Genomic DNA, 19,611 nt, shown 5'->3' with positions numbered 1-19,611 from the left:
TTCAGGCCAGTGTGATGGGTACGAGACGTTTCTATCCTGTGCCCAGTGCATCAACTGTATGCACCCGACCCTTACAGTCTTCATGCACATAAATAAACAGTAGCATTATCATTTTTAAAATAAAAGACTAATATTCCCATTATAGCTTTGTATAGCAGACTGTTGCTTTCTCTGTTTGTTTACATCATGTCTTGCCAGAGGAGACCCCCTAACCCATCTGACAGGCGTGTCTCCCCCTGTGAGGTGCAAGGTCAAGAGAATATAAGGAGCCTTCAGGAGAACCTACGTAAAAAAAAAAAAAAAAAAGGCCAACTAAAAACCAAAAACTCAGACAGTACTAAGAAAAGACAAGCTGCCAAGATATGAGAAAACAAAGCATCTTCGAAGAAAGTGTTTGATTCTGCATCTTTAATGACTTAGTGACTGACAAACCGGCTCAACAGCTTATCAGTAGAACAACTGATACACTAAATGTAACATCATGGAGATAAAAATATAGAGATCAATACAAAATTAGGACGGATTGAGAGCTGATGTAATTATTTTATACATCATATTCTATACGCACATTTTCATTATGTAAATTGTTTACTTGAAGGTTACATCCTCAATTACAACCCCTTGTAAGAGAAAGTGTAAAAAACGCCTTTGCAGTAAAAACACCAGGTTTGAGAGAGCAGATGAGGATTCGGCTTTGAGAACCACAGCGTCCTTAAACATGACAAAGAAGGAAGTGGAAGGTTAGGAGGGAAATGCTGAGTCAGCAGTTTGAAAGCTTGGAATGACCTTTGTAAGAAATCCTTTTCATCTGAACTCAAAAAAACAAAACATTCGTTATGAGCTAGCTTACCATTTGTAATATTACAGAGAAGACGTGAAGTGTTTTCATAACACAAAGAAAATAAAGATTTACATTTGTTGTTCAAATGATACATATTCAGTCTTTTTCAACAGCGCAACACTGTTAGTCAAACATATATACTATGAGCACAGAAAAAAGTCCATGATGATTTATATTGCATCTTCTTTGTTTGTAGTTTAAAGACAGACATTAACGGTGTACTTTAAAGCTTGATGGTGTCCCAGCAGCCATCTGCTGCATGATTTAAACCACGATCCCATGATGGCCTACTGGGTCATTACCATTGAACAACCCAAACACAGACAGCCAACAGATTGTAAATGCACTTCTGCACTTAAGTGTGTGTGTAATTATAAGGCTATAACTCTGAGCAATGCACCCAGAACCCAGCAGGTCCTCTGTCTGCATGCAAGTCAAGTATGATATAAATTATTTGGCTTTAAAACCAACTTGGATGTGATTTCAGTCCAGTCCTGAGTCTGTTCTTGTCCATTGTTTGGCTGAACAGCTGTGAAAGATGCAAGTATATCCACGTGTGCACACACTGGTACAGCTGTAATGCTTATGTTAGTGTGTATGCCCGACTCTGTACACTCAGTTTTTCTTGATCCCAGGACCGCGATTGTTGAACAGGCTGAGTCCTGATCTGCCGTTGCCGTTAGCCACTCCGCTAACTGTGACTCCGGGCTGCTGGAGCACTTTGTCCAGGGTGGTTTTCTTAATGGCTGCTGGAGAGATGCGCTCCTGGTCTGCCAGGTACTGCAGCTCCCTGCGACAGTGTAACCACAGGGTTAGTAAGACAGACGTATGTTTGAGACTTTCTGTTTGTTTGGAGATCAAAGGCCCATGTTGGACGACTTAACGTACAAAAGAACTGCATGTAATACAGAAACCGGTCTATTCAGGTATTTGTAGCAGCTTGAAAATCACATTAAGATGATTTTCCGATGTAGTTTTGGCAATAAAAGATTGATTTTTTATTCTCACCGCGTCCGGATGCACGATGCCTCGACTGCGTTGATCAGGAGGCTGCGGAAGCCGCCGCTCTCCAGGACATGCAGGGCGTGGATGGTGGCGCCCCCTGGCGAGCACACGTTGTCCTTCAGCTGGCCCGGGTGCTGCTCCGAGTCCAGCAGCATCTTCGCTGCTCCCTGAGGAGACGCATGAGAGGAAAATAAAACTTCTGAAAAAGGAGATTTAAACGAGCATAAAGAACGTTTGTATTTCATCTTCACAGAGTGCTGATGCAGTGAGGATACTCGGCAGCAGATATGACGTTCTCATCTTCATCATGCAAGCAGAGCACGTAACACAACCACTAATAACTGAGGAAGTGTCTACAATACATGAAACACGAAGGTAACGTGTTAACACACACGTGACTATTTAACTCAGAGGTGTCTATCGGTTCAAATGAGACCTCCAGTGGGCCGGACTCATTTTGCAGACATCATTATAACTCAACACATAGACTATAGAGGCTGCTGTATGATTATTTTAAATCAATCTTCCCAAAACGTCTCATGCGCTGGATTTGGCCTTCGGGCTGTATCTTTAACTTCACAGACTTTAGTGTTTCAATCAGACAGTTGTGCAAACAAATAGAGAGCAATGCAGAGGACTGGTCATAAGATGAGCGAGGAGTTGCAAACAAAGGAGAGAAAGAGTCTGAAACAGCTGATACAGTAAGTCAATCTTGGTCATCTGGTTTGGCAGGTTGTGATGAAAAAGAGTGTCTGAATTTTTCTAACTTCAATGTTGAAAACAACTGCAACAAGAAGTTTCTACTTTGATTTTTTTTTCCTCCCCAATTTAATCACTGACCCTGCAGAAAACAACTACACACGGAAATGTATCATTAAACATTTTTCAGAGGGGGGGAAGTCAAATTCCCAACAGGTCTCTCTTTCTCCTGAGTTTCATCATTTTTGTGCATTTAAGTCAGCAGTTACAAGACAGAAGAAATATTGAAAGCAATAAAAGCAGGAACTAAATGACTGCGTTTTATGCCTCCAAAAAACGCAGACGAGCGCTGGATCAAGATGACTCAATTCTGAGAAAAATGAAAAAAAAAAAAAAAACACACCAGCAGAAGAGACAGAAAAATACCACAACAACAAGCGCACACACAAAACTGACCAGAAGCGCCTGAGCTCCAAGTCTGACAGCCAGTCTCCTGGGCAGACCCATCTTCACTCCTCCATCTGCGAGAGCATCCAGGGCTGTGAACGCCTGTTTAAAAAAACACACTCTGATTAAAGCCTTTTTATTTTTTCCTTTAGACACAACATCTACAGACATCTCCCCACAACAAACACACCGATAGAACAGGAAATGTTTAGCCCAGATTCCCTCGTTTCTTCATTATTTAGCCTTTAGTCTGTGTAAACTCTAGTCGAACAATAACCTGACAGTTGAACAGTGCCATCCACTTAAAGGACACATTTTATGATTTTCAGGTTTCAGATGCTCTGTTGTGTGTTATCCAGGTGTGTTGTTGTGTTTAGGCACATCTATGTGCACAAATTAGAAGTCTGCAGAAACTCGGCTTCTCCTGTTAGCTGTAGCTGAAACGGGCTCTGAGACCCAAAATTCAAACGTGATATCACACTGTGACATAAATTAGATACATGGACCTTAAAAGAAAGGGCTTAATATGGTCCCTTTAAAGAGCAACTAAACCCTCAGGAAGCATTCTTTCAGATGAAAAACCTTTGTATATGGGTGATCCCTCGGGATCAATAAAGTATCTATCTATCTATTGATACAAATCTTGAAATTTGAGTAAACAGTAGTAATATTCTTCACAGTGTTAGAAATATGCACAGGGGACGCCTTCTACAGGTGAAACCTGGCAACAGCAATTTAACTTCTCTATTGGCTGATCTGGAGTCAGGTGACGTATGTTTGTGGCAGCTTTTCTGCCGCGCTCACTGTCCTCTGTGATGGTTCAAACAGACACCGCTGACACTCTGAAGGAGCAAACGACATCCGAAGCAAAAGTCATCGATGCTTCTTAAGTTGTCGCTCATGCCCACTGATGTTCAATCACAGTCCCTGACATGATGCACTTCAGTCAAAACGATCGAGTTTAATAACAAGTTAGCCCACTGCCGCCTCGCAGTCAGGACGGCAAAAATTAACTCGGACACTTTCACATTACTTCATAATACTTCAAGGACTAAATATTTCAACAACTAAGACAAAATAAATGAAGCATCAAAGTAGATGAATAAATAATAGTTAATTTGGGCGCTGGCTGTGAGATCTGACAGCTGCAGACGCAGATAAGTTTCAGCATCACAGCACATCCAATCACTCGTACATTCAAACAAGTCTCTGGATCCTGCAGAGTGCAAAATGAGGGAGTTATGAATAAAAGAAGAAGATGACTTTGCTGATGCAGAGGCCGCGAGATGAATGGAATAACATTGTAGTTAAAGTAGTTATCATGATGGTTGCAGCAGACGTCTCTGAAGACGAGCTCACACCGATGTCGCCGACACGACACGGCCCGGGTGGAACTCACATAGGCAGGTCCACTACCGCTCAGCCCGGTGACGGCATCGATCAGGTCCTCCTCCACCTCAGTACAGAAACCCACGCTCGCCATCAGCTGCTCCAATAGCTTCCCGTCCTCCACCTGGAAGAGAACGGAGGACAACACAAAGTCTGACCTAAACATTCATACGTATAACAAACATGTTCACTCATACACGAGGTGTTCGGTCGACTGTACCTCTGCATGTGTCCCAGTGGCGTACACAGTGGCTCCCTCTTTCACCACCACTGGAGTGTTGGTCATACACCTCATGACTTTAGGAGAAGGACGATACTGAAGCAGCTTCTGTTAAATCCCAACAAAGAACACAACACAGGACAGGAGCATTAAGAGAGACAGCTGTGGGGTTTTAACATGTTAACTTATAAAAAAGTGTGATTACTCATCATTTGAGGGGACAAGGGGAGGAAGAAATGAGGAGGCAGACGAGCTGAAGTAAAGGACAGATAAAATGAGTGTGTCGGATGTCTGTAAGGGTCACACTGGCCATCCGTACCGTGCCCGACGCGTCAGCCTTAAAGTCCAGTTCGTTTGACCAGTGTGACCGCTCTGCTCCGTCGTCGGGCACGCTGGTACTCAACGCTGACAGCGTTCATTATGGAGACATCCAGAGTGTTATGGCTGTGTCTGACTAACAAGACTCCAAATAAGTCACAAAGAAGCTGCCATCATGTTCTCCGTGTTGTTCTCTGACGTTTAACTGCACGTCCCCGTTTTGTTTCTCGAGTCCGTCTGTTTGTAAACTGAGCACACGTCATAACATAAAGCATGCGTGTGCTGTACGTCGTTACGTCCAAGAGGTAATGATGCTCAGACACAGTTAGTCCAGATGCGGTCTGACCGCGGGCCGTGCCAGCCGGGGGGGGGGTCGTGCTTGAGCAAGGCACAGTACGGATGGCCAGTGCGACGGCGCTTTAAATCACAAGTCGCCATCCCATAGCCTGCACTTGATTACCGAGTAAAACCAACCTTCTCTATGGAGTTGATGGTGACACCTGCGGCACAGGAGACGATTAGATGACGGTCCTCGATGTCTGGCCCAATCTCATCCAGAACAAAGGGGATGATGTGAGGTTTCACAGCCAGGAAAAGCACATCACTCTTATTCACAGTTTCTTTGTTACTCGTTGTCAGATTGACCCCCATTTTCTGCAGGAGGGAAGAAGAGGAGGATTTGAAGAGCGAGGGAAAAAAAAATCATCAAAGGGTCCACAAGGGGTGTTTTTACTGAAACACATATTACAACCTCCTTGACAAGTCCACACTCACAGCCAACGTTTTCACTTCTCCTTCATATTCCCACACACAAAGTAAACATCTGTTTTTCTCACCCTGAGCCCGGATACAGTGGGCAGGTCTGTGTCTGGGGAGCTGGCTGTAATTCTGTGTGTAGCAATCACACCTGCAGGGAGAGATAAACAGGAGGAAGTGCTGCGTGAGGACACATAATGATGGACCGCGTTTCATCAGGAACCTTCTGGACAAGGTGATATCAATCTGAAGTAAAACATAAAATATAGAACATGCAAATTAAAATACTACTCTAATATATTCAGGTTGCATACATGAAGTGTCAACACGTGGGCGTGGAGGTGGAGGTGTGAGCTGCGGTGTAAACGCAGACCGAGTCGTCAGAAAGCGTTAAACAAACTCAAGTTTATTAACTCTTTACCAAATCAGTTCCCACGAATTTTAGTTTTCAGTTTCAGTTGAAGACAAATTAAACACTTCAGTGACCTTACCGGCAGCTGTGAACCCTTTCACCAGGGCGTGTGCCAGCTGGCCCGCTCCGATAAATCCAACACTCATCCTGTTTGATGATGTGGCTTCTCTGACCTGTAAAACCAGTCAGACAGATGATGCACACTGTGCACATTATAAATAAACCAAACACCCTGATGTTAAGTTATAAACAGACTTTCATCTGAGACTTAAATGTTCACCTTAACATTTATGTGTTGTTGTTTTGTTTTTTTAAATACTGTATTATTTTACAGTTCTGTAACTGTGTTTGTGATGTAATCCTCATTAACAGTAAGCTGCTGGTTCACAGTGATCTCCCTCACTGGAGGATCAATAAACATGATCTTCTCCTTCTTCAGTGAAATGTCTTCAGATGTAAAAAACAGTCACTGATGAAGATGATGAAGATGAAACTACTCCACTGTCCCTTTGGTAGCACCCATGGGTGATCTTTCTCAGATACTGGCACTTTAACAGGTTGACCTTTGTTAGTTCTACATTAAAGAAAAACACAAAACAACCTGCACGAGCAGATTTAATGTGTCATTCAGGAAATATCAATCAGCTCCATTAAGTGTCCTCAGATGACACATTCAAGTCTCCTGCGAGTTTTGTTTGATTTGTATTGTAGTGATTATTTACTTTAGGATTTAACAGTGAGGTTCACCTTTAAAACACTGCGTAATGTTGTCCAAAAGTGTTGCATTTATTGCTACCTGCTGATGGTGGGTGATAGCATTTCTCAGCTAGCTGATGACACCCTGTCCTCGGCTAGCCTCTCCTTAAGCTAGCTCTCATAATCTTTAGTTGAATTGTGTCAAATACAAACAACATATCAATACTTACCGTCCTAAATGCTTTAGGTGATGTTTCGGGGTTCACAGGTGTTGGTTGACGTCGGGACCGTTATCGCCTGAGGACAGAAAAAAAACAGAAATCTCGACTTTTTGTGTAAACGTGGCTTCCTCTTCACTCAAACCCCTCATGTGCGACATTACTGTGACGGACAGCGACGCTGGCCAATCACGACAGGTATAGGCTGAGCTCCTATCCAATGACAAGCGAGATCACAGCAATTAGGCGGGCGTTACTTCAGTTGCATCAGTTCCTCGACTTGATGCTGCTGCCAGGAGAAAATGTGGGTCAAATATAAGAGCTGTGAGAAGTAAAGTAGGTTATGTTTATATTGGTCAAATACAGGACTGAGCGTTCCTCTTCACGTCACGTATGCACAGTTCAACACAGATACACTGAACTTGTCATGTGAGGGTGGAGAGGAGTGCTAATTATAGCCAACTGGAAAATCAGAACATACTGTACTTTGATAGTGATACGCAAAAGTTATTTTGGTTGAAAGATGACTTGTGCTGATCTATTTCTTACAGGGGTGTTTGATTATTTTTTGGCAAAAAAAAAAGGCTTTAAAAAACTCTTAGTGGAATCAGTCACAGAGACTCCTGAAAAGAATTGTCTCTATTTTTTATTTTATATTTCCCCCTTTTCTTTGTCGTCTCTTCCTCTTACAGTTACAACATTACCACTGCATCAAACCAACAACAATACATGGCTGCAGTGATGCTCCTGTCTATAAGTCATCTTTGTTTCACAACTAAAACAAAGTCCTGTTTTAATCCTTCAACAGATTCAATGCCACTTTATAGATTCAAAACAGAAATTTGAATTAAAATTTGACAAGCTTAAAATCAATATTTAGTCCAGCTAGTGCTTCAAGATCAAAACATGGCTTTATTTGAGTGTGTCATCCAAATATCTCAAATCCTTGTTTTTAATTCGGCACAGATATTTGGCTGGCTGTTGTCCTCTCGCCCACCGTTGTGAATTGTATTTGAAATCGAACTTGCCTTCTTTAAGTGCACTCACATTGGCTGACCCCTGATTTATAAGGCTGAGACTTGATTCCTCCATATTTATGTACTTTATTACAAAGAATAGAAAGTTGCTATGCTATTGCTTGAGTTCTTGTATTACATTTGCTCCATCTGTTCCTCGGGTAAGGACTGAATTAGGAAAAAGAGCTTCCGGCTTTGCTGCCCGCTCAGCATGTCATACAGACTGAACTAAAACTCCCTGAACTTATTCTACTTTGAGCTTTTCATTCTATGCTGAGGGACAGACAGCGTGAGACCATTGAACAGTACCTGTGTTTTCAAAATATTAAATTGTTGTTTTATTATTGTGTCACAGCTCCCGCACAGTTTTTATTGAAAACACTAAGTTGTTAATGTGCACTGTCACTTCATTATAACGGTTGCTGACCTCTTGGCCAGGTCACACTTGTAAAAGAGATCGCGATACCTGCGGGTTCTTATCGGGTTCAATCAAGGATAACAATAATATTGAACCATAAATGATGAAGAATGTTTTCGTTAAATAATCACATCTGAGCAAAAAAAAAAAATTGTTGCAAGGGCACTCGTGGTAATCTCTATTTTGCAAGTGGTTTTGATCATTTTCTACCAAAAATAGGTGCCTGAAAAAACCTCTTAATGGAAGCAAGCATGCTATTCTTTCAGATACTGTACTCCTGAAAATAATTGCCTTTATTTTTCTTAAGATTTCCCCCTTTGAGACATCTCCGTTTTCCACTCGTCCACATCAAAATCCTCCACCTGAGTGAATTGGGCACATGTTCAATGTTCGTTATTTTGAACGTAAATGCATAATGACTCAGGGAAGCACTGGAGGGGACCAGAGGTGGCTGTGATATTTGAGGGAGCTGAATTTGAATGAAGCTTTATTATTCCAACAGAAGACTGTAGACCAGTGCTCCTGCTTCTCCCCTTAGATTTGACAGAATCGGAAATAAAGCTGAATCACATGGAGGATACACTAATGAGCCGTGGCATTCGAATGCAGTTTGGCTGCCTGTCCCCTGGTACTCCACCAATGCAGATTCTTGAAATTAGCCATGAACTTGGCCTGTAACTGTCAGTTTGATGCAAAAAATCTCTCTCTGCACATTTTAATAGGACTGACCCTCATGTCTATATGAGCCTGTCTCTTCCTTCCCTCATGCCAGAACATGCTATGCCATGCCAGACTAAATTTATCCTTCACAAGGGGCTCTGCATGTCTGCTATGAGGGGCCTCATCCCATTTCTTTTCTCACAGTGCTGGTGGACAGGAATGCAGACTGAGGCTTTGCGTATGCTCCTGTCTATATATATAAAGCAGAATGAACGAGCAGCTGTTAGCTTACTTGTCCTCCTGAGTCTGCAGAGATTTCTTTCATCAGTTTATTCTAAACAGAAGGACAACCCAACACCTTGAAAGAGTCGATCATGTTGCCCAGGGCCATCAATTAGGACACATCGGACATGTAGCTGAAGGATCAAACCCCCGACCTTCTGGTCAAGAGACGAATGACTCTCTGAGTCACAGATACCCAACAGTAGTTGGTGCATGCGTCCACATGTACGGAGGCTTTAGCCCTCCAAAGCGGACTTGTGGCTTGTTTCCTGTATGTCACTCCTCTCCTCAATTTCTGACTTTATCCACTGTCCTATTGTAAAAAGGAAATAATGGAAAACAGTAAATAACTCAAATAACTCCAAAGGTAAAAAATAGAGTGATAAAATGTGTTCAGTAACTTCGGCGTCCTCAGCTGCAGCTCTCCCTGATTTATTCTCTTTTTCTATCATGCCAGGGTTAATCACAGGAAGAGGTTAGAAATAGACATTATGTCGGACAGTCTTGTAAAGACTGTAAGTTATTTTTTTCTCAGTAAAAAACTGTATTGTATTGATAATTCAGGAATAATACAATGATTCATACTCACACGGGGGCTCGGACACTGTGTCCCACTCTTCTTGTTGCTTTCTTCTTCATGGCTTTGTAGAACGATCACCCACAAAACTGTTTGCCAGCCTAATCTCAAACAAGCTGAACTTTTTTTGTGAAGTATCCCTGCAACACTGCCCCTCTGTCTCACTCACACACACACACACACACACACACACACACACAAAGTTAATTTACCACTGCCTGCCTCTGTACTATCTATCACTCAGACTCTGCATGTGTGCTGAAGCGTGACAGCACTTATTCGCTCTTTCTTTTTTTTGACAAAACCCCGAGAGATTTATTAAAAATACCACAGTGCACCAATCTGTTTCTTTCTTTTTTTTTTCTTTTCTCCACAGATCAACAAGCAGGTCGAGGTGAAGTGTTCACAACAATTTGTTACTTGCCGTTCTTATTACGTGTGTGTGTGTGTGTGTGTGTGTGTGTGTGTGTGTATGTGTGTGTGCGTGCGTGTGTGCTTGACAACAAGTTCAGGATTGAGAAAAAGCTGCAGAGAGGGAGCGGAGTAGCTTTGCTGAATGAGAGATGTGCATGTTTAATATCACAGACAGACAGAAAATCTTTCCCGAGTGTGCATCCGTCTCCCCACTGCAGTCTGAGACTAGAATGAGTGACAAGAATGACTCAGAGATAAGAAGGAATACAAATGAACACAAAAGAAATGACAGCTGAGAAAGTAAAGGCAACCAGCGGAATGTCAGATTTCAATTTTATGTTAAATCCAAAACTAATAAAGGATTTCCCAAAGCACATCACTGAATCTCACGGACAGCTCGGGATCAAAACCCGAAAGAGCAAGAGGAACCTGCAGCTGTTTAATGAATGTGACACACAGATCCTGTGCTTCTAGCCTTAACTCAGTATGTATTTAGCAAACTGTACGAGGAGAATGAAAGGATCACATAAGATCTCCGAGACTTTTGTTAGGTAATGTTGAGGGGGCCACAAGGTCACGTTTATCAGCTCACTGCCTTCTACCAACATGGGGACTGAGTACTAACAGGTTTCCATGCTCGTCGTCTTTGTACTTTGAACTCGATGAAGAAAATACCATGAGGGAGGGTCCCTGTGTGTCAGATAGGAGAAAAAAATGGCCTTGCATTCTTGTTATATATCTCTGTTTAACAGTGTCAATGCTCCTTTTAAAATATGACACTTTGACTGAATCAATGAGTCAGTCAAACAGTTTCCTGTCTTCTCACATGCTAACAGTTTTTACCAAACACAATCATGAGTGCAAATGATATTTACAATATAAACAGGACCTGGGCAGCAGGTAAAGCTTTTTATTCATTCAAAGCAGGTTTACAGGTTACAGGTTATTCTTTTCGTAATAATCACAGGAACATGTGATTTGAGTTGTTTGTGATTTTATTTGAATAAATTAAAAACCAGGTCAGATTCTACTATTGTATTACTTTAAAAACTTCCTCAAAGAGACCCGTTCTCTTTTGTATTCAATTGCTTCCTACAGGATGCTCAAGAAAGCGGAGCTGGCATAAATACAACTCCACTGGGTCCAAAGATTTAGCCTTCGTCAATGTTACACGCAACATTTGGCAGAACAAGAGCCAAGAGCTACAGGGGAGCTGACATCAGCAACATACGCCATCAGAGATTAGTCACTACAGCGAGCCAGCCGTCCCCTGTCCCGTTATGTCCCCCCAGCTGGGGAATCAGGAAGGGACATTATGATGGACACCTGTCAGAGCTCATCTGTCAGGAAGGTACATGCACTATAGTCTGTTCTGTGTTCAGGTGGACAGGACGAGAGGCTTCTTTTTTTATATGCATGTGTAATTGTGTGTAGACAGAGAGAGGCCGCAGGGAGAGAGGGCTAAAATGATTTCCAAACATGGAACAGCTGCTAAATGCATCTCCACCGAGGAGCAGGGAGTACACAGGCCTAATGGAGCTACAGATTGCTCTGTGGTTACACCGCCCGTCACTTTCACTGGTTCTTTTCACTTTGCTCTGACTTATCCCACTGATGTAATATCCTACTTTGTAAATATTAATCAGAGGAGGAGTGTGCCTTTCAGAAGCCTGTTGATAATAATTCTGCAGGGTTTATTTTGTTTTCAGAAGCAAAAAACACACAAAGATGATTACAAAATTTAACAAAGTTGTTTATTGCTACAAAAAAAATCATCACTCATTAGCATAAATCCACTTACAATCCCTGCATCATCTGTTCGTCCTGTGTACACGCTACTTACTTGTATTAACTCATTATCAAACATTGGCACACATTGTATTACAGTAAATCTCGGAGAAGAACACTTGCTTTTTCTGCGGCCTTAGACAGATTTGGATATAAGAGAAGCCAACTGTTGTAAGATTTGCTGCAGAGAACAGAAAGAGTCTCTCTTTACGTATGCTGTGACACCGCAGCTTCCAGAGGACTTAATATAATACATCCACAGCTCTCACAGAAGTGACAGGGGAATACTTTGATCCAGGATTAGAGAGATGAGATTCACAAAGGTGACCAAAGCAGAGAGGAGTAAAGGAGGAGAGGGGGTGGCTGGTGTGATGCGTAAGAGGGAGACTTGAGTGGGGAGTGAAAGTCTGGAGAAACACTAAGAAAGAGGGGTATCTTACTCAAGTCAAAAAAAAGGAGGACAATGAGAAAGTTAGGCCAAGCCATGTGCTTATGTTTTTTTCTGTGGAACAAGGAGATAAAAGTGCTGAGAGGAAGAGCTTTTATTTCGTGTGAAAGGTGTCGGTACGGTGTGATATAAACCACACTGTAGCTACTGAACGACTGAGAACTGTAAAGAATACAAACAAAGAAAACAAAGACATGCTCTTTCTGGAAAGAGCCTTGAAAAAACGTTTATTATAAATCAGCTATAGAAAATAAACATCAATTGATTGATTGATTGATTTACCCCCAGTCATGGAGCAACATTATACATTTCATGGTGTGAATAAAAGTTCATTATTAAGTCTTTTTTAGCTTAATTTCTGTTCTCCATCAATTCCTTTCCTTTTATTTTTTTGGGCCTTTTTTTTTTAAACGCTGGCATCACCCACATGTTCAATCTCAGGCTGATTTTTACAGTGCTCAATGTTGCTTGCAAACAAACTCCTCTCTTGCCTTCACTCTGAAAAGGTGTCCTGGCAATAGCAGCAGCTCAACACCTGGAATTAATATCTTCCAAAAAACAGGTCTGGGTGTATAAGATGATGTAAAGAATGTGTCCCTCCTTTGCCTTTATTGTTGACAAAGTTGTTATCCAGAGTCCAGTCCCACTTTGATTTTGACTGCTCTGTGACGGAGAAGTGACATTTGACATAGTGAGGTTTCAAAAGTTGTTTTTAACTTTGAGTGGTGTTCGCGCACAGTCAACAAACGAGGACAGTACGAGCAAAAAGGCTCTGCTGGTGACAAAAAGGCTGCACTGTAATCACCAACGATTTAGAGAGTGTTTGTTTGCTTATCCATGATGGACAGGCGCACAGGATGTGTTTGTAGAGCATTTTGTCTGAAAACAACTTCACAGAGTGTGACTGAAAACACTCATATGAAAGCATGCAAATGAACTTCAGTGTGCTTATTCTCTTTGGGGACGTCAATGAACCTCTGACATACGAAGCCATTTGATCCATTGTGAATACAAACATTGATAACAGCCTGTCAGCTAGAAATCCATTCCAAACTATGAACCTTATTGGTTTAAATCCCATCGCATCTTAAAATATAAAAACCACAAACACATGGAAACAAACACATTTCACCCGTTGTTGAAGGACATGTTAGATCACATGTTTAATCTTCTGTCTGAATGTGTAAACATGGTCACCCTGACCATTTGTGTGTGTTTTGAATGTGTCAGCTCAGGTCGTCTTAGCAGAGGAGTTGGTAGAAATGGATTCTTGCTCCATCACTGCCTGAGGGAGTCATTTCATGGAGAGGTTTTAAAGACAGCAGCCTCTTTTAAACACTGCCTCACAGCTTCTATATAACTGCAGACAGCCCTCGTCTATTTATGGCCGTCAGAGAAATGCTTGTCGATCCCTGGCGTGAAGTCCGCAGATGACTGTGATGCCATACATGCCAATGCATGGGTTACCATTTATATCAAGGAATTTAAGCTTACAAACTCTCGATCTCTCTGGGTCGAGCTTACAAACTGGCAGCAAGTAAGTTTGTATGTGAGCAGGTCAAGAATAGCTGGTATGTATCCGTTTGTGAGAAATTGGCAGGATGTACTACTGGGCCTTGGCTGTTTGGGTGAGGCTGGCTGCTCTCCCAAAGCCTCCCAGAGGGCAGAGGGGGTGAGTTCAGGGGATTGGGTGTCACCTCAGTGGGGTGTGGCAGAGGGGAAATTCCTTGTTCACATTCCAAAGTGACTTTGGGATGTTTGGATGCCTCAGCAGAAAATCAGAGCAGCAACGTGAATGTCCAGCGCCTCGAATCTGTGACTCAACCTATCTGTCCCTCTCAATATAAGCTATCTTTAAATCATATACGTCTAAAAACAAAAAGTAAGAAAATAACTTAAACTTGTAAAGCTGTTTGGGTAGGAATATGCTCCCCCATGGTTTTTATGCTCGAGAGATCGTGGGCATGTGAGATGTTACGAATCTTATCCTTTGGGAGTAGACCAGGTCTGCCACATACAGTCCAAAGTTGGCAAAAGAGAAGACGGCCACCACAACCTTGCTGTCCCATGGACATCTCCCCTGAGGGCATGATGACGGTCTCCATGGAGTGCCATATTTGGAGTCAAAGCAGAAAACAGGCCACACTACTGACGCGCTCAGATACAGCAGAACATCCAGCAGGGTGCACACCACCACGAAGCGGTCAAAGGACATGCAGCGAACAGCCTTAGTCCGCCCACAAACGGTCATGATGATAACCAGTGCAGTCAAGGTGAAACAGAAAGCATACACAACAACACAGTAGATTGTAGCGCCATAGCGGGAAAATTCGCTCCCATTGGCTAGAGCGCCAAAGATGATGCACGCCACGAAACCCTGAACTACTTTGAGGAGGCCAGAGACGGTGGCCATATATCCCACAACAGTCTGGCCTGGCCTGGCTCGACATAAGGCAACCTCCGCCCCGTACGCAAGAGTACCCAGGATGGAGCAGACGGTCACAGCGATGCGGAAGTTTAGGACGTCACATCCAGCATACGGGCACTCAGATCGGACGAAGAAGAGAGGGTAGACCACAGAGGCCGTCACATACCTGCAGCAGACAGAATATATATTTGTTAGCTTATAATCATTTATGAACACTTACAGGAGAAGTTGGGTAACATTAGCATTAATTTAAAATCATTTGATTGTCATTCAGTTGTTTATGCATTGCCCTTTCTTTGCTCAACACCAACACATGGATATTTAGCTGCTCAGTGATTACTTCCCCTTTTCTGTCTCTTACTTTGACTGTTGGCTGTTGGGTGGGCAAGTAGTGTAGAGGAGGATTATCATGGCTTTATACCAACATTGAAACAATGTGACGGTTGAGGCTGAACTAAAACAGGAATATGTTGCAGTCCTTTAACCGAAACAACAGCTGGAAGGTGCTAGTATGGAGGAGTTTCATGAATATGCTCCATTTGTGGATTTTCACAGTTGAACACTCAACGGAAATCTGAGATGCCTTCTTTGATTTTATGAAGGATAAAATAAAACAATTAGGGGTATAACTGAAGCGACTCCTATGTAGTGTTTGCTAGGAGGCTGAGGACTTGTCTTTACTCTCCCTTTTTATGATAGGTTGAGAAAGCATTTTCAATATTGGGACTGTCATCGATGGGCTTCAAAAGTGCACTTTAGAAACCAACAGGTGATGTCAATGAGACTTAAACCACGTTTTATGGATGTGGATGTGAAAGAACAAAATGAAAGTATAAGTGTGAGTATCAGTGAAATAGGGCCCGTCATACCTCAGTGTAATCTTAGCTTCACATTTCCCTGTGATGGAAAGTTTTGAATAAACATCAGCGCCCTGACTGAGGAGTTACACCTGAGCACTCGACTTACATGAGCGTCGCAAAGGCGGCACCTGTGACCGTCAGGTTGTCCCAGGACACGGGCAGGCAGCTGTAGAGACGAGTAGCATCCAGGAAAAACACCACCACTGACATTGCAAAGCAGAAACACCATGCCGCCATACAAAACACACCCTGTGAGCCACTGTACCCCGCACTGTGGGTTACCATGGCGATCACAGCACAGCCCATTGCTAACTGGCAAAGGCGGGCAGCACCCAGAGGTGAGCAGAGGGCCCTCTTATTGAGGTATGGACCACCCTGCGAATCCATGAGTGTTGGAGAGCCAGAGAAGTTCAGGAACAAAAATTCCTTCGAGGAGAAGGTCAAGTTTTTTTAAGAGATTCTGGATGCTCAGTAGAGGCTGACGTTGAAGTAAAGTCAAGTTGTTGCTCAAGTCTTCCAAAAACAAAACAAAAATACAAAACAAAACAAGAACATGTATGAGAAGAGTCTCAGTCCTGTGTGTTGTTATCTCTCTTCTCTTCTGGAAGTATCTCTCTGTCAGTGCCCTTGTCAGTTATTTCCCCTTGTGACTTATCTTGATGATGTCACAACATTGTCATGTTGCTGGAAAGCACGAACACCTCCAGAGTCAGATTCCTTAAAGATAAACCGCTCTATCAACTTCAGGGAAACGTGAGCTGAGTTTTCAGGTCTTATTTCTCGGTCTTTGGTTTCAGGTGTAATATTCTGTCACAACGCCTGCAGAGTCATACCCTCCTCATTCTGCTGCGTTTACAGACTATTACTGTTGGGACTTTCTGTTAGTCTATTTCTGCAATAACGCTGACTCATGAATCAGAAATATCAAGACTCCGGTGCCACAAAAAAGGGACGATGGCTTGAAATCCTGGCTTGACAGTAGTATTGTTTTTGAGGACGTAAATATGTCTCTGCCAGGAGAACTTGTCGATCCTTTAAGTCCAAGATCTGTATCCACAAGTCCAGTCCAGTTATAGGAAACAGCGTCAACTAAGCCAAAGCAGAACCACGTCTAGTCCAGACGTGGAGAAATCTCGTGGAGAATCCTTTTCACTCACTCATCCAGATATGATTGTCCTTGCTGTCCAGGCTCATGGTGAGTCCACGTGTCCACACAAGTTAAAGACACTATCAGCTCTCCTCAAATGTCAACTCTCATCTTCCCTGGTCCTCCCTGTCACACACTCTTCCTCTCACACTTTCTCCTTCCCCTCTGTGTGCGGAGGAAGGGGCTGCTGGTCACTGGGACCAGAATAAAGTTATTTAGGGTTGGGCCATGAGGGTACATGTGGTCGGGCATGGAGTCGGGGCACGCAGTCCCAGAGGAATGAGGTGAGATAACTGAACCTAAATAATAAGACATGAGTGTAGCCAATATGTTTTTGTTAAATAATACAGCTGTTCAAATGTTTGAGGTAGATATTTTATATTTATCACCATAATTATAAATCTTTAATCACCATATTATCAAAATATGTTTCTTATGTTGTTAAAGCCTCAGCATCAATTTGATTATAACCACAATATGGTTTAAGATAATATAATAATAATAATAATTTACACTTTATTAATCCCACGAGGGGAAATTCAGTTTTTACACTCTGTCTAACACACACATAGGCCGAGATACACACTCATGCACAAACAGGGTTCTAGTGACACGCATTAATGGAGAGGTCTCAGAGTGAGGGGGCTGCCCACAGCGAGCGCTCCAGAGCAGTTTTTGGGGTTCGGTGCCTTGCTCAGGGGCACCTCGGCAGTGCTCAGGAAATGGACTGGCACCTCTCCAGTTACCAGACCAGTTTCCGGACTTGGTCCGTGCCGGGACTTGAACCGGCGACCCTCCGGTTCCCAACCCAAGTCCCTAAAGACTGAGCTACTGCCGCCCCAGACTGAGCTACTGCCGGTCTCCTAGTACAACAAGAGCTTATCAAACATGCACAGCACACAGACCCAAAGTGTAAATCATTATGAAATAAAATATTTTTTACATCACGAATACAAACTTTAATGAAGCTGTTGATCATGAAATACAATATAAACTCAACCTCCACCCTGTTTTTGAAGAAAAGAAAAAAAAAGATGTGAAAAGAAATCAAAGTGAGACGTAATGTCATCATTAAAGCTCCTGTAGAGAATTTCAGGTTTGTTTGAGGTTTGGCGCCCCCTGTGGACAAAGACAGTACCTAGTTTTCTGATTACTCAAAAGTGCTTTTTCACACACTGATAGCAGAGGCTGATATGTAATTCATACACATTTATACACCACAGACGATGCAGCAGGAGCAACTTGGGGCTAAGTGCGAGGACACAGCGACATGTGGCTGCAGGACCTGGGGATCAAACCCACAACCTTCGGGTTATGAGACAACCTAATCTACCAATAAGCCACAGCCTCCCAAAAAAGTCTTCACTGAAATGAGGAAAACTTCAAAACAGATCGTCTCGGGTTCTGTCACCACAACTGACACCTTTCATTACACAAAGTCACTTGATCAATTTTTCATAAAAAAAATATTGATTAGTGAAGCTTTACACTATTCAAAAGAAAACTTAAAAAGAAAAGAAAAAACACCTCAGAAACAGAAGCAGAGGTGATCAGAGTCCCTGGACAATGACCTGTAAATAATAAATGCCCTGCTAGCTAATGAACGCACAGGGATATGTTTTGTTTTGGAGGTAGAATACATACATAGGATCAATGAACACTAAAAATTTAAATAACACTTTTTTTTTAATCAACTTGTTGTTTTTTTAATGTTGCTGAGTGACTCTTACTGTCCTTACAGTTCACACATATTTCAGTTTATATTATTATAATGTACATACAAAATAAACAAAACACAAAATTTTCAAAAAATCAATTTCTTCTTTTACTGCTGTCAAAAATTTGACTTGTCTTGGGTGTAGTTGCAATCTTCAATTCTCAAAAATATGAAATACCTAGAGTAGTATGACACGATAAGTATTATCACTATTTGCATTACTAAACGTGAAGTGACGTTTTACATTTCATTTTGCACGGCATTGTGGGTTTAAAATACAACTAATTTCCTGAAAGGATCCATCCTGAAATGTTTGGTCTACTGACGAGCTGGACCCAAAAACAGTCCACTGAATGACCACGAGGCCCCTGACTGCACTCCACACTGAACTGTGGCTTTTCGAAGGGGCCACCTACTACACCAGCGGTCAAAGGTCACCTTTTTTCGTGACAGACACTCGGAGGGCAGACTTTAAAATATACTTGCCAATAAACTTGAAAACTGTCAACCCGAGGAGAAGTCGTTGGTGTCAGAGGGGAAATACAGTGTTTCAGCTTTGTGATTTTATTGTCATGTTGTTTGTTAAATCATCCGAGATCATTTATGTTCTGGGGACCGGATAGGAAGGCTTTGTTCTCAATCCTGACCTCGGACGCATCCCATTTGTCTCATGTATGTGTAATCTTCCTCATAATGTCTCTGGGTTGGAACTCCATGTACACACTATCCTCCTGATCTCATGCCAACCAGCAGCCTCAGTCAGTCCTCTTCATTCAGATGTTTCCGTTTTTGCTCAGGTCTCTGTCTCCACCTGCAGGTGTGAGTCAGTGAGTTTCACTGCACACAAAGAGAGTC

The 19,611-nt window shown here is 42.4% G+C and overlaps 2 protein-coding genes across 2 annotated transcripts; both read right to left on the bottom strand.

Annotated features, from left to right (window-relative positions):
• Positions 1-393: 393 nt before the first annotated feature.
• pycr1b (pyrroline-5-carboxylate reductase 1b) lies at positions 394-7,247 on the bottom strand. The gene is made up of 9 exons (XM_079338539.1): positions 7,014-7,247; positions 6,167-6,260; positions 5,756-5,826; positions 5,394-5,573; positions 4,602-4,709; positions 4,392-4,505; positions 3,002-3,094; positions 1,850-2,013; positions 394-1,631 (listed from the first exon to the last, which is right to left on the bottom strand). The coding sequence occupies exons 2-9, from the start codon at positions 6,231-6,233 to the stop codon at positions 1,457-1,459; spliced, it is 972 nt and encodes a 323-aa protein (XP_079194665.1). The 5' UTR covers positions 6,234-6,260; positions 7,014-7,247; the 3' UTR covers positions 394-1,456.
• Positions 7,248-12,189: 4,942 nt separating this feature from the next.
• On the bottom strand, positions 12,190-16,503 carry LOC306820394 (myeloid-associated differentiation marker-like protein 2). The gene is made up of 2 exons (XM_079338216.1): positions 15,999-16,503; positions 12,190-15,198 (listed from the first exon to the last, which is right to left on the bottom strand). The coding sequence occupies exons 1-2, from the start codon at positions 16,277-16,279 to the stop codon at positions 14,547-14,549; spliced, it is 933 nt and encodes a 310-aa protein (XP_079194342.1). The 5' UTR covers positions 16,280-16,503; the 3' UTR covers positions 12,190-14,546.
• Between the last annotated feature and the right edge of the window lie 3,108 nt (positions 16,504-19,611).

The sequence above is a fragment of the Symphodus melops genome (genome assembly GCF_947650265.1).
Source record: "Symphodus melops genome assembly, chromosome: 2".
In the NCBI taxonomy this organism is placed as follows: domain Eukaryota; kingdom Metazoa; phylum Chordata; class Actinopteri; order Labriformes; family Labridae; genus Symphodus; species Symphodus melops.
The sequence above is the reverse complement of the archived record's forward strand: the minus strand, read 5'-3'. Positions and strand labels throughout refer to the sequence as shown.

Bases quoted from the DNA above. Each gene is read 5' to 3' on its own strand.
- pycr1b (XM_079338539.1), bottom strand. From the start codon at position 6,233: ATGAGTGTTGGATTTATCGGAGCGGGCCAGCTGGCACACGCCCTGGTG. The intron at 5,827-6,166 runs GTAAGGTCACTG...CTCTCCCTGCAG, and splicing joins GAAAGGGTTCACAGCTGCCG to GTGTGATTGCTACACACAGA. The intron at 4,506-4,601 runs GTACAGTCGACC...GTTCTCTTCCAG, and splicing joins CCACTGGGACACATGCAGAG to GTGGAGGACGGGAAGCTATT.
- LOC306820394 (XM_079338216.1), bottom strand. From the start codon at position 16,279: ATGGATTCGCAGGGTGGTCCATACCTCAATAAGAGGGCCCTCTGCTCA. The intron at 15,199-15,998 runs GTAAGTCGAGTG...TGTCTGCTGCAG, and splicing joins GCCGCCTTTGCGACGCTCAT to GTATGTGACGGCCTCTGTGG.